The sequence below is a fragment of the Pogona vitticeps genome, chromosome 6 (assembly GCF_051106095.1).
Source record: "Pogona vitticeps strain Pit_001003342236 chromosome 6, PviZW2.1, whole genome shotgun sequence".
NCBI classification, from domain to species: domain Eukaryota; kingdom Metazoa; phylum Chordata; class Lepidosauria; order Squamata; family Agamidae; genus Pogona; species Pogona vitticeps.
In genome coordinates, this window is record NC_135788.1 from 94651899 (window position 1) to 94666329 (window position 14431).

General features: G+C 44.5%; 1 protein-coding gene across 2 annotated transcripts in view; it reads left to right on the plus strand.

Annotated features, from left to right (window-relative positions):
- Positions 1-14431, plus strand: part of KCNH4 (potassium voltage-gated channel subfamily H member 4) — a 60795-nt gene that overhangs the window by 7315 nt on the left and 39049 nt on the right. For both annotated transcript variants that reach the window (XM_020785467.3, XM_020785469.3), the window contains exon 2: positions 12976-13209. In XM_020785467.3, the coding sequence (XP_020641126.3) occupies positions 12976-13209 (234 nt within the window). The remainder of the gene's footprint in view (positions 1-12975; positions 13210-14431) is intronic.

Below are 14431 nucleotides of genomic sequence, written 5' to 3' on the forward strand. Positions count from 1 at the left end.
TTTGTTCCCTTAGCCTTCGAACTATCAATTACTCAACAGAGAGAGAAAATACTCTGTGTATGCTCAGAGGTGTCTGCTTTATATCATTTCATTCTCAATAAAGCCTTGGATTCAGAGAAAGGTGAGAATGAATGATGGCTCAGGTAAAGATGGGCATTCATGCAAAGCTGTCAAATTGGCAGCAACCACACAGAGACACCTTGGAGCACAGAAATCTGTAATTAAGGGTTCTTCTGAGCATTTTCAGCCTGTCTATTGTATAACCACAAATATTGTATAACCACAATCCCATCCCCTTTTCCCATAGATAGCCACAGAATCAAGGGGGAAGGAGTATGGGTCCATAAAAGGATGGAATGGGATTATTCAGAGTGAGTTTTGGAAGCAACATACTTTGAAAAACAGTAGGCATTCCCTTTTGTTTCAGAGCGGGACTGGAATCTTGTAGGTCTGAACAAAGGAAGCTGAGAACCGGGACTCCCCATTTCCATTACACTTCGTTCAGCTACTGTGCTCACAGCAGAAGGTGCTGAGAGACTGGGCTCTGGAGTTCCCTGTTCAACTAAGGAACCCTTTTAGGGATCATGCTTGGCTGAAGCATGTTACAGGAGGATTTTAACTGGGAGATTAACATCAAATCCACAGATCCACAATTCCTTGTTGTTTGCAAAGCTCATTCATCCTTTGGCTCAATTGCTTTGGATTTTCAATTCACATCCTACATTGCCTCCCACATGAATGGCTGGTGGTGGATTATCTCTCTTGTGGCAACCTTATGTCCTCATGTCCAACCATGTGTTTTTTGAGACTGGCTGCCTAACTCTCTGAGACTGGTTCTTCGTTGGCTCCGTCTGTCTTAGGTAGTTTAGTACGTGGCAGCCGTGGCACCCAGGTGAGTTTAAGAATTGGAGAGGCAAAAATATTTAGTGTGGTTATATGAACATGTGCAGGCTTCCAAGTTTCACAGAACTCTTCAGCATTCAGAAGGGAAAGTTAACAAAATTACAAGTGTGCACAGGGCACGTGCACTGTTTTTCACTATGAATGACAGAACAGGAAAAACTCTGTGTCACTGTAAAGGGTTACATGTGACCCAAACCGCAGGAGCTTTACATACAAATGTGATCCAGTTTACCTTTCTGTTCATTTAGTGGAGGTGAGCATATGTGGCTGTATAGATGAGAGACTACCCTCAAAAGATTGTAGCTCAGAGTTAGAGCAGAAGCTTGTATATAAGAGATCCCAAGTTCATTAAGGCAGAGTTAGGAGAGATCCTTCTAAAGGTCTGGGGAGCCACTAATAGCTTATCAGCACTGATCTAGATTGACCCGTGGTCTCTCTCAATGCAGATTCATAGAGCTGGAGAGCAATGTGTTGGCATGTGGCATCCCTCATTTTGCCACATAATCCAAGTCCCTTCTTATTACCAATAACCTACTGCCAGGGCATTCCCTATAGATGGACTTCTGTTTGAAAATCTCTAGCAAAGGAGAGATTGCCACCCTTCTAGTTAATTGGTTGCATTTCTGAACTTCCTCCTTAAAAGTCTCCCTTAATGTTTAAACCGAATGGTCTTCCCATACCTTAAGCTGCTTAGAACTGTTTGCCCTCTGAGGCAACAGAGAATAGTTTTTTGCCCTCTTGTTAACGGCATACTTTCAGGAATTTGAAGAGTACTTGAGCTGGTTGGATTGCTCAGTGGTTTAGGTATCTGGCTACAGACCCAGAGATCAATTGCCCAGTGTGTACAGGCAGCCCGTTTGGCCTTGGGCAAGCTGCACAGCCCCAGGATGCCCCCAGAAGAAGGGAATGGTAAGTGACCTCTGAGTACTATTTAGCTGGAAAGTCTTCTAAAGGGTCAGCATATATCACAATTGTGATGATGATGATGATGATGGATTTTCATGTCCTCCATTCAGTCCTCCCTTCCTTAGGGTAAAGATACTCTGCTAATTCACAACCTTTCACTGTACTGTAATTTGCTTCCCATACATCTAGCCACCTCTATGGTCCTCCTCTGAACCCATTCCAGTTTGTCTTTTATATCCATCTCAGTGTTCGGCACCTAAGAGTGGACATGGTCCTCCAGGTGAGGTCTGATTACTGTGGGATAAACTGAAAATTATAACATCTTGTGACTTAAAAACTATTGTTCTGTTCATATAGCCTATAATTGCCTCTGCTTTTTTTGTAGCTGCATCCTGCTGCTGGGTCTGATATAGCTTTTGATTAGGTACAATCCTGATACCCATTTCACATGTATTAGTGTTAAGCCAGGTATTTCCCATATACTGTGATTTTCCGTAAGATCACAAACGATAGTATTACACGGACCTCTTCCTTCACAAAGAAGTTCCTGCTTGTTTCCCTTTCATTGACCAAATCTGCAGGATAAAATCAGATCATTGACAGCCAACTTTCTCCTTCCTCTTCACCCTTCTGAAAAGTACTCTCTTGTGAGTTTCTAATCATACTTAAGCTGCTCAGCATTCTTCAGGGAAAGTGTGGTGCATGCATATAATAAAGTCAATTAAAAAGGGGAAAGGTGTATTTTAAGGAAGGTGCTCCTCCACCTTCTAAATCATGGGTGGGCAACACACAATCCTTGGAATATGTGTCTCCCCCCCCAACCTGCATTTTTTGCGGGTCCTTTCACCGCAGTTGCTGCTGTACCAGTCTAGTTTGGTAATGCAGAGGTAGCAACCTTCCGATATACACTTTTGCTTTAAAATCAGGCACATGTGCCTTATGTATAAGTCAAATCACACTCCTGGAAAGTCAGTTTTGCTTTGATATAAGGCACCTGTCTTGGCTTAATGTAAATGCATAGGTGGTTGTAGTTTGGAGGCTTCTGGTTTGTTTTTGTTTTTTGCTTTATAGTTTTTGCTGCACTGAATTTCAGTGGCACAGGGGCATGTGGTTCACATGAGCTCCTAAGGTGCTTTCCAATCCATGGAGGTTGCCCATCCTGTTCTAGACCACCATATGCCCTCACTTGCCTCTTTATGCCCCTAACACTTCCTCTGGAATGCAATCAGCTGCGAGCTTGTAACGCAACTTCACTTCCAGTGGGATCAACTCCACATTCTGGGGGGAAAAAAACCCTGAATCTTGACTGCTTATAATCCTGCTTCCAGTTAATAGGTGCTAACAAACATCTATTGTGAAAAAAAGGTTATTTTAATATGCTGAGGTGCCTCACTTGAGCGACAGGCATGCGAATAGTCCCTAGATGAGGCTGAATTTGGCTGCTTCTACTTTGTTTGCCCTTCCTAGTTCCTCATGACAGTTGCAAAGGCAGCCTGAATACAGACACTGGGACTTAGACAGAACTGGGATGACAAAACACATTTGGGGCTGTTCCCAAATTATACTTCTAGACTATCGGGAGGAGCCTTTGATGAGCTTCTCTTTGCTGATGCTCAGTCAAAAAGTTCATTTGAGTCCTCTAGGGGACTCTGAGTCCTCTGACAGGCGGTATCCACAGCAAGTCAGCCTTTCAACATGAAGAGCGAGGGAGCGAGGGAGCAACAGAGCCCAAGCACTACAGCAGTTCAGGACCACGGAGAGTATACATTTTAATTCACAGCCATCTAAGCAGCCCCCTAATCCCACATCCTAGAAGCCAAAAACCGGACTTAGCTCCAGATGCAAACTATTTTTTGACACACACACACACACACACACAAACCCACCCGCCCCTGCCAAGTTAATCCAAACAGTGACCTGAGTTGACCAGCAGTTAAACTCCAACTGGGTCGGGGTGAGAATGAAGAGGAAGCTCCCTAGTCAGACCTTGAGAGAAGACCACTGACAAGAGTCAGTTGGGTGGGTATGCCTGTCTCTTCAAATGCTATTCTACTCCATGGTGGGGAGTGGGGGGAAAGAAATCAGCACCTGAAAAAGTTACTTTTTTGGATGACTCTTTCAAGAATCCCACTTTTGGCGATGACAACCATTTGAATCCCCTGCCCCAAGCCATGGGAAAATTAAGGTTATGAATGTATACAATTATTTAAATGTAGTTTATTAAATGTACACTAAATTTAGAGGGGGATGTGGTGGCACTGCGGATTAAACTGCAGAAGCCTCTGTGCTGCAAGGTCAGAAGACCAGCCGTCGTAAGATTGAATCCACGTGATGCAGTGAGCCCCTAATTGCTTGTCCCATCTCCTGCGAACCTAGCAGCTCGAAAGCATGTAAATGCGAGTAGATAAATAGGTACCACCTCGGTGGGAAGGTAACGGTGTTCTGTGTCTAGTCGTGCTGGCCACGTGACAACAGAAACTGTCTTCAGACAAACGCTGGCTCTATGGCTTGGAAACGGGGATGAGCACCGCCCCCTAGAGTCGGACACAACTACAATAAATGTCAAGGGGAACCTTTACTTTTACCTAAATTTAGATGGCTTGATAGCTCAGTGGTTTAAATATCTAGTTGCAGAGCCAGAGGTTTGAGCCAGCCTGTGTGGTCTTGAGCAAGCTGTAGATTCCATGGGTAGTCCCAGATGAAGCAATGGTAAACCCCTTCTCTCTATCTGTAAAGCTCTAAAAAGGGTTGCCATAAATCAGAATTGACTTGATGGCACGTGTTATTAGTATTGAATTAAACGTATTTAATTTCAGCATGCCACCTTCCAGCAAGGTTCCAGAATCTGATCAAAACTGTAGAAAGCTTCTCAGCAAACAGGGATGGCCAACTGGGTGGGGGAAGGTAAGGGCTGGTGTATCCTCGAGCAGAACCTCCTTTGCAAGGAGTGGCCGGAGGTTTCTTTTAAGTTGTCATCCAAGAAAGTAACTTTTCCAAACTCTTGGCACTCCAGTGTCTTTGAAAGTCATGCCCTTCAAGCCCAGGTCACTGTCATGAAGCTTACTTATGGATGCTCAGCAATGGGGAAGAAGTACTCTGCATGTGTGCAGAAGCAATGCCACCGTTGTTATGATGGTACCAAGGCTGAGTATCACCACAGAGACAGGATACAAGGCACAGCTCCAGCTCCAATTAAAACCGGGTTGAATGGTAACAGGGTTGGAGTCTGTTGTTAGAGCTGGCCTGGGAGACCTGCCGCTGTCCTGATGTTGATGGACTACAGTTCCCATGAGTGTCTGCCAGCCGGGTGAATGAAGCAAGAGAGATGGGAAAGTTAGTTTGTCTGGGGTTCCCCACTACTTCCTTCAGTCATGGAATGCTACGCTAAAAATGCTATTGGATCCAGATATGTCCAGCAGATTCTGGCTTGGTTTTCTTCTTGTTCTGAGCCACCGTATGGTAATGGAAGAAACTGAACATGAACACACATACATTATCATTGGGACACAGTTTATTGCAGGAGTAGGGAGCTTATGGCCCTCCCGATGTTGTTGGACCCAATGGTAATCCCTGAATGTTGACCATGCTGGCTGGGGTGGGCAGGCATCTGTCACCCTCCAGCAACATCTGGAGAATGACACATTCCCCACTGCTGTCCTCCTGGTAAATTCTCCACAAGCTTAATTCAAATGAACTATATAAGAGTATCTGCCACCCCTTTCCCATGTATTTCAATGCAAGAGATCTTCCCCGTTGGAAGGGAATTTGCACAAAGCATGGAAACTTTCTGGACTCCAACTCCCAGAATACGCTAGCCAGCATGGCCACTGCCTATGCTGACTGGAGGATTCTGGGACTTGTAGTCCAAAATTTGCTGGTTTTGAACTCTGCTGTTGAGTTGTATCTGTCTCATCCTCACTCTGCTACAATTAACACTGCCACAAACCTATCGCCCAAGGGAGACAACTCCCATTGATTCTAGTCATCTGAATAGCTATTTGCCTCAGAAGCATATGTACAATATATGATAATCTGTATTGGGCAGGAGAGAAGACAGACAGGCCGCCCCACCTACTCTACTGGGTCATTCCATGGCTGTTGCTTTTCAGTCATTTATAAGATTCATGACTCTTTCTGAGTACAGGCCTGGGTCCCATTCAGAGCAATGCTTTCACCTTGCTGGGTGGAAATCCATAGCCCAAATATCCTCTTTGGCACCTTCAGTGCTGAAGGCCATCTGTCTGCTTTGGCATTCTGCCTACCAGCAAGGTGGCAACATCCTAATCAACAGTGTAGAAAGCATCTGATCAAACAGGGATTGCCAGTTGGGGGTGAGTGGGTGGGTGGAGGCAGAAACTGGAATGTTCTCTGGCAGAAACCTATTTGCAAGGATAGAGGAAGCCATGCAACAAAAGAGCAAAACTTTTCTTGAGCATCTTTGGAGACTCCTGTCTCTGACAAGATATTGGTCTCAGTAAGACCAGTTTCTTGCCAGAGATAGGATTCTTCAGACATATTAAAGAAAGGTAAAACAATGCTCAATCTTTGTTGTAGAAATTGGTAATTCCCTTATAATTAGCAGAGTATAAAATACAAAACATACAACTATAGCACAGGAGAAACATGAAAGAGAATAGATTAAAAAAATCACAGCTTCTTTGTTTTCACTAGGTCTTTGTATATAAAAGAAAAAATCATTCTACACGTAGCTTAAGTAGAACACACCTTTACTTACAGTTGATCTGCACTTACAATCAGAAGAGCAAAAAAATGAGTAAAAGCAAAAGAGGGAAATTCCAGCCTCAATCTGCCACATGGTCAGAGGTCAGGCCCCAAATGTGACAGGGCTAGTTTATCACATTTTGAAGTAACATGTTTTCACTTAAAGAAGCTCTCCCCTTAGGACCAATAAGTGCTGGTCCATAATTACTAGAGGTTTGCAGCTTTGTGTATTTAGACTACAACTCCCAGAATTCCTCAAGCAGCAACACCAGTGCTGCTATGCTGCCTGGAGAATTATGAGAACTGTTATCCAGAAACACAAACCTGCTCACCTCTAATCATGCACTTCTGCACAGGTCTATAGTGGATCTAACTGTTGCTATATATTATCCTCCTGTTTCCCTCTCTCTGTTTTTTCCTCCTTTTTGTGTTCCTTCTTTCTCCTCCAGATTTCTCACTGTTGCTTCACAGACAAGGTATTTTTCAGACTTCTGCAGTCACACCACACAATGCACAAACAGTTTCTTTGGAAAACAAGTCCTGGTGCTTAGTGAAGTCTCAGAAACAGAGAAGTGCATTTGTACTTGCATTTGTTCTTGAGGAGAGTGGGTTCAGTTCTATGTATAGCAACTTGCTGCAAATGCAGAATACAGTCTTTAAAATAGATGCACATTTGCCTGAGTAAGTCTTGCTTATGCTTTGAGATGCAGCATCTTCCTCTTTCGTAATTTTGGACCTACAGTCTTATTGTTCCATCTGCGCTTTAAGTTAGGCAATAATTAGAGATGTGTAGATTTGCGTCTGTGTGTGGGAAGCGGGGGGGGTGTGTGTGTAAGAGGGAAGAGACAAAGCGGAGGCTGCCCATGACTTTTGCCTTCCTGTGTCAAAGGACGAGATCGCAATCATACGCTAGGCTCCTTCCCTCCTGATAGTCAGGGAATTAATGAAAATAGAATGATAAAAAGCTGCCCTCAATAACTCACCTCCCCAGATGCTCTTAATATCCATTTTTCCTGTTGGTTCTTTCTTCCTTCCTTCCTTCCTTCCTTCCTTCCTTCCTTCCTTCCTTCCTTCCTTCCACCCAGAGTAGTGGTCCACTAAAGTATATAAAGCAAATATATAAATATCCCCTGCCTAGAGATGGGTAATGTTTTAATTTAATTTAGTTTTTGGTCTGTATGCCCCAGAATCCCATAGTCACCATGGGGATTGGAAGTGGGGTTCTGGGTCTTAGAGTTTGAAAGAGCAAATGTTTCCTCTCCCTGCAATCTTCCTCATTCTACAGGCAGAAGCTGAGTAGGCTCACAATGGAGAGGATAGCATCCCACAGCCAACTGGGACATTGAATTAGTTAAAGGTAGGCGAGGAGACATATGCTCTCCCCAGCCCCACCCTATGATAGAAAGCAAACGTGGAGTGTTCAGAAGGAACCTTCTAGGGACACTCACAGCTGCCCCTTAGCATTTGCTCCCTGAGACAATTTGCTTCACTCTGCCTGATGGTAGAGCTGGCCAGGAAGGAAAATGAAGAGAAAAGGAAAGTAAGTATCCTGCAAGTACCTCTTCTATGGACACACACACACACACTAATGGCAGTTCACTCATTATCTTGATTTTGGTTCAAGGTTTTTGACAAAGATCAAGTCAGCTTAGAGCACATCTCACTTCTGTCTCCACCACCAGAGGGGACAGAGGGGGGTTACGTTGAGTTCTAGTGACTGCTGAGTCTCTGGGATGCAAACTGCACCGTCAGCCTTAAGATCCAGAGTCATTTGCATCAAGGGGAAGGCTGAGAACAATGCAGCCCCTGTGGGCATGGTGGAGAGCAAAGCATCTATTCTTGGGGATGGAGCCAGGGAAGCATTACGAAAGGGGACCAGAAGCAGTTCTCCCATGATCGGAGCTCAGAAAAGTTACCTCTCTAAACTACAGCTTCCAAAACACCTTGGCCAGGGGCCATGCTTTTTCCATGGGTGCTGGCCACTATAGTCTGGGAAAAAAAGCTAACTTTTCCAAGCTTTGCATGAGAAGATCCTGGTGAATGCTGACTCTTCTCCAGAAGGCTGAATTGGGTACAAATACAACATCTCTAAACTGATGCAGGGATTTTTCTGTATCTTCCCCTTGCTGTCTGGGGGGGGTGGGGGGGTGGGGGGGGTGGATTCTGGGAGTTTACATGCAAAAACCCTAAATTTTCCAGATGAGTTGAACTTCACCTCCCAGACGTTCCAGCTGGTATGCCCCAGTGAGAAGGGATTATGGGGGATGGAGCCCCCAAAGGTTTCCCCACTCTGAGCTAAGTGCTGCTGGAGAGAAGACACAAGTCTATGCCTCCATCGTCCATAATCCTGAGATTGGTATGGGGCATGGACTACTCTGGCAATCCCTCTGTGTAAACAGGTTTGTGTTGCTGAAGAAGAAGCCCTTCCGATAACAAGGTCCCAAGCATTTTAAGGCAGCCTTCCCCAACCTGGCACTCTCTAGAGATCTTGGGTTACAGTTTCCATCATCGGAATTGCAGTCCAAGACACCTAGAGGATGCCATTTTGAGGAGGAGGCTGATGTAACATTTTTAAAGATAACAACCAGCACTTTGAATTGGGCCTGGAAGCAAAGAGGGAGACAGTGTGGTTGTTGATACTTAAAACAGATCAAAAGCCCAGGCTCCTGTCAGCTGTCCTCCTACGGCATTCTGCACCAAGTGACGTTTCCAGACACCTTTTGTGGGTGGCCCCATATACAGTACTTTGCAGCAGCCTACTCTTGACGTAACTAGGGCAAGTGCAACTGCGGCAAGATCAGCATTCCCTACAACAGGCAGGAGTTGGTGTGCCAGACAAAGCAGGGCAGAAATCTGGGCAAAGGACAAGAACATGGATTTGCATGAAATTTGCGTAGGCTGATGCCCACACCTAAATAACAATTTAAACACAATTACGGTATAGAAATGCAATGCATCTTGCCATCCTTGGGAAACCGAGGGTCTGCTCAGCCTTCTGTCTTGGGACAAAATGTTGATGAGCCATTTTAAGACCTTTGTTGTGAGCTGGCATTCCTGATATCTAAGTTATACTTGGACCAAATAGACCTTAAGACTGAATAGACCTTTTGCTTGTCCTTGGCAAAATGGAGAGATAACTATCAACTCTATCCAAACTGCTTGTTTCTTCCTTTCAGGGAGGTGTAACCCCACCCAGTATTGTTCTGTCCAGATTGGTCTTTATTCACTTTCATCTTATTTGGCTCTCAGCTGGGAAGTAATTAGCTACTTAACCCCTTTCCTCCATAACATAGGAACATATTACTGTAGGACTATGACCTAATGACTTCAGTGAGAGATAACTTCACTCCTTCTGTTCCGCCAAGGCACCTGTTTTAATTACATGGGTTGCTGAAAAGGTGTGGTGTACTCAAGCTGGGCCCAGCAGTGATGCCTCTATCCCTGGACCTTGAGGCCCATGTCTGGGACCCCACAGTTCTTCCCACCTCCACCAATCAAACAACTCTGGCAGCAGTACATGGCATGGAATGGGCAGATCATCAGAGGAGGCCCTCCTATTGGCCCCATTGCTCACATAGGCATGGCTGATGGGGACAAAGGAGAGGGCCTTCTCGGTGGCAGCTCCAAGGCTGTGGAATGCTCTTCCTCAGGAGCTCAGGCTGGCCTCCCACCAAAAGCTGAAGAGCCATCTTTTCAGGCAAGATTTTAACAATCATGATTTAATCCCTGGATGCCTTCTTAGAGTTAAGACAGTTCTTAATGTTTACTTGTTTTTAATTATTCAATTTTATTTTTATTAGCAGATAGTTTAATTTTTTTTAATGTTTAACTGTAAACGTAATTCCATTCCTTTTAATATTGTGAACCACTTTGATTCCCCTTATCAGGAGAAAGGTGGCATATAAATAAAACAAATAATATCAATATCCATGGAAGTGGATGCTGCTTTCTGCATGTCCTTTCTTTCTCTTTATTATTATTTTTTAATTTTACTGTTAGACTTAGTGGTGCTCATTGATACTGCTACAATAAATAATTCTTTCTAAAATCAGGAGTAGAGATAATTATAAAGCAGTTGACTTACAGTCCATATGCTGCCCCAAGATTGTTTTTTTTACTTAGAGCGAGTCCTTGATATACACTGACAGCGTGGTATGATGGTTAGAGCGCTGGAGTATAACTCCCGAGACCTGGATTCAAATTCCAGATTGTTAGCTTCTAATGTAAAACATGGAATTGCAGTGTTGTGTATTAGCTGTGTCCTTTGAAACTGGAATTTCGAATGTGACTTTCTAAATGCTGCCTTCCCCACCTTTGTAAGACCTTTAAGTTCATGGCCCAACATGAAGCTGTACCCAGTGGGATCTCATGTTCAGCATAATCAGATAGAGAGCCCAAATGCCCGATGTAAACAAAAAGGGTTTATACAGCCTTGAGAATGTCTCCAGGGGGCAGACAGGTGCACCAGAGCCTCCCTGAGCAGGGAATTCCACTAGGAAGGAGATATGACATAACAAAAACAGCCTTGAATTCCAACCCTATGATGTGGAAACACAACCTACATAGACAAGGGGACTCAGATCAGGAGAAGATGGCTGCAGAAAAATCATGTGGCTGTTCACATATGGAGCAGAAACACATGTGTGAGCAACAAAAGGTACAGGAGTACTGCAGTGAACTTTCACCATATACAGAACACTCTTTGGCATTTATTCTCAGCGTGCTGTTAAAGGAATGTAGGGATAGCATCTTTTTGAACAAAACCTGTAAAAACATAGGGCCACAACTCCCAGTATCTGCCTGCTAGCAAGGCCACTGGGTTGTCGGAATAGCAGCCCACCCCACCCACCTCCACCCCACACTTATCCATTATGTATTTATTTAAAATATTGTTACCCCGGCTTTCTCCTTAAAAAGGACCCAAGGCAGCTTACATGCTTGAAAGACCATTTTGAAAGCTGAATATGATGAGTATACAACAGTGATTTACGTAATTAAAATACAATATTGAAAGCCAAGAACAATGAAGCCTACATCATTAAAAGACAGTATTAAAGCTAAAACAATAAGTATGCAAATACTAAAAAAAAGAGCAAACAAATACCACTCTGAGAGATGGTAAACATGAGTAGTACTAAAGAGCAGTATTGCATAGCAGTCCATCTAAAGGTTACTCATGTAGCCTAGCCAGCCATGTGGCCACTCACCCATGTAGACAGTCATTGAGGGAAAGCTTGCCTTTGTGTGGCAGATCCCGTCCACATATCCTGGAATAACATTTTGCTGTTTAAGTTTGCTGAGCCAAAGGCACTGCTTGATACCTGCCCAGAGGTAATTTTCTTTATTAAGTAATATGACCTAGTTGGCTGGAGACAGGAAGTAGCTCCTAAGAAATTTAGAAATAGCTTTTCTCTGGTTAAACCACTGAGCTGTCGATTGAAAGATTGGCAGTTTGAATCTGTGTGACGGGGTGAGCTCCCGTCGCTTGTCCCAGCTCCTGCCAACCTAGCAGTTCGAAAGCATGCAAATGTGAGTAGATGAATAGGTACCATCCCGGTGAGAAGGTAACGGCGTTCCGTGTCTAGTCACGCTGGCCATGTGACCATAGAAAGCGTCTACAGACAAATGCTGACTCTTCAGCTTACAAACGAGGATGAGCACCGGCCCCAGAGTCAGACACACTTGGACTTAATTGTCACGAGGAACCTCTACCTTTTTTCCCCTCCCTATGTTGCCTGTGTGCACACAGACACACACTTGTGTGTGCATACAAGCCTTTTAAGCAACTTTCCTGTGATTGAACAAGATTTGTAGGTTTCGAAAACAAGTACAAAAAACCTGACAAACCTGTTTGTCTGAAGGCTAGAGTAAGATGAAATGTACCCCACCACCACCACCATGAGCACCATCTTTCTTTCTTAACAACTTTAGTTCTTTAGGGCAGGAATGTATCATCTGTATCTGGCTTCTGTTACATCTCAAAGTGGATGTGGCCCCGCATCCTTGGGATGCTTAGTGGAAGTAGCTAAAGGCAAGTGAGTGGGGTTACAGAAAGGTTGTAGCTCAGGAGCAGAACACATGCTTGGATGCAAAAGGTCTCCGATTCAGTACTTGGTGCCTGTGAGCTGAGCAACGTCTCTATCTGAAACCTGGCCCAAGTGGTTGCTGGTTCCATGTAGACTCTCTGAACTAGATGGACCCCTGGTCTGGCTCACTCAATAACATACCTTCCTGTATTCTTATGGCTGAAAAGACAACAACACCTGAAAGGCATTTTTGTCCCATTTGCTCAGCAGGAAGAGGCACACCCAAAAGCAGGCTGGGCTCAGGCCATACAGGCCAGTAAAGCACAACCAGCATTTAGTAGGTTCCTGGGTGTTTTTCAATTTCCCAATGATGACATAATAATTCAAGGCCAAGGTCTCTGTTCTTTGCTCTCCACAGACAGCAACTTCCTCCTGGCCAACGCTCAGGTGCATCGTGGCTTCCCCATTGTCTACTGCTCGGACGGATTCTGTGACCTCACTGGCTTTGCCCGGACAGAAGTCATGCAGAAGAATTGCAGCTGCCGCTTCCTCTATGGCTCCGAGACCAGCGAAGCTGTTCTGCAGCGCATCGAGAAAGTGCTGGAAGGAAAGCAGGAGTACCAAACTGAAGTCTGCTTCTACAGAAAGGGAGGTGAGTCTACTGGGAAACTCTCTTCCCCTTTAGATTGGGGTTCTGTAGCATCCAAGGGCAACAGACTTCAGAATGGAATCTGGTGGTAGCTGGTTCAGGCTGCTGTCTAACCAAGCTCTTTCGATGGGACCAGAACCCAAATAGCTCCTGCATCTCTAACATTCAGATGTTCGGACAAGGGGGTAGGATCTGTGTGTTCTCTGTGATTTTGCCATGTGGAAAACCTGTTACTGGATACAAAATGCAGAGTTCCATGGATCTTAGTTTTCCCTTTTAAAAAGAAAGCCAATTTCCTGATCCTTAAAGCTGCAAAAATAGGCTTAAAGGGATATTCATAAATCTCAGTGAAATCTGAGGAATGAAAGTTGAGATGAGTACAATTTGCAATAAGGGATTGAGGCTCTGACAACCCAAACAGGTCTATCTGTGCGCTTGTTAACTAGTCAAAGCACAACAGCCATAGAAACAAAGCAAGCAACAGACAAACCGTGTCAAGCGATTATATTTATAGTAACTTGCTTTGCATAATTTAGGCAGGTTGTCCAACTTTGGTTCTCTTGCCATAGGTTGATTAGCTGAATGATCCTGCAATGGCTCTGTTGGGAGATCTGGTGTGCAGCTACTACTGCATCCCGACCCTGGCAGAACCCAAGTGCCCAAGTTGGGAGAGCAGTTCTCTATCCTCCTGCAGGATCTCAAAAAATCCCCACTGCACACCACTGATTTCATTGGGAAGAAAATCTGTATATCAGTCAATGTTATACTGGCACAGATTGGAGACCCAAGCCCAGAAGCCTTCCTGGGGCTTAGTTCTAGTGCACCTGAATCCAAACCTGCCCCCCCACCCTGCCTATGCTCTAGGAATGTCCCTTTCAGAGCCTTGTACTCACTGAGCTTTCTCTGGGCATAATTGGGACCACAGAGCAGCAAACACCTTCCATCTCCTCTGAGAAAGCTCCTTTGCATTGGCATAACATGATTCTGTTCTCACCATTTCCAGTCCACAGATCAGAAGTTAGAATAGCTTAATGAATGAGTGGTTTAAAGTGCAGAGCATGCACAGACCTACTGGTGTTGCACATAACAGATGCTGCAGGGATCCTGGATTCCTGGGTTTTTACTAGTCCTCAAAGAACAACATGTCCAATGAGATACTTCCACAGTGAGGAGAGGCTGTTGCATCTGTATTCTAGGATCATTAGACCCAGCTCCCTCTTTTCTT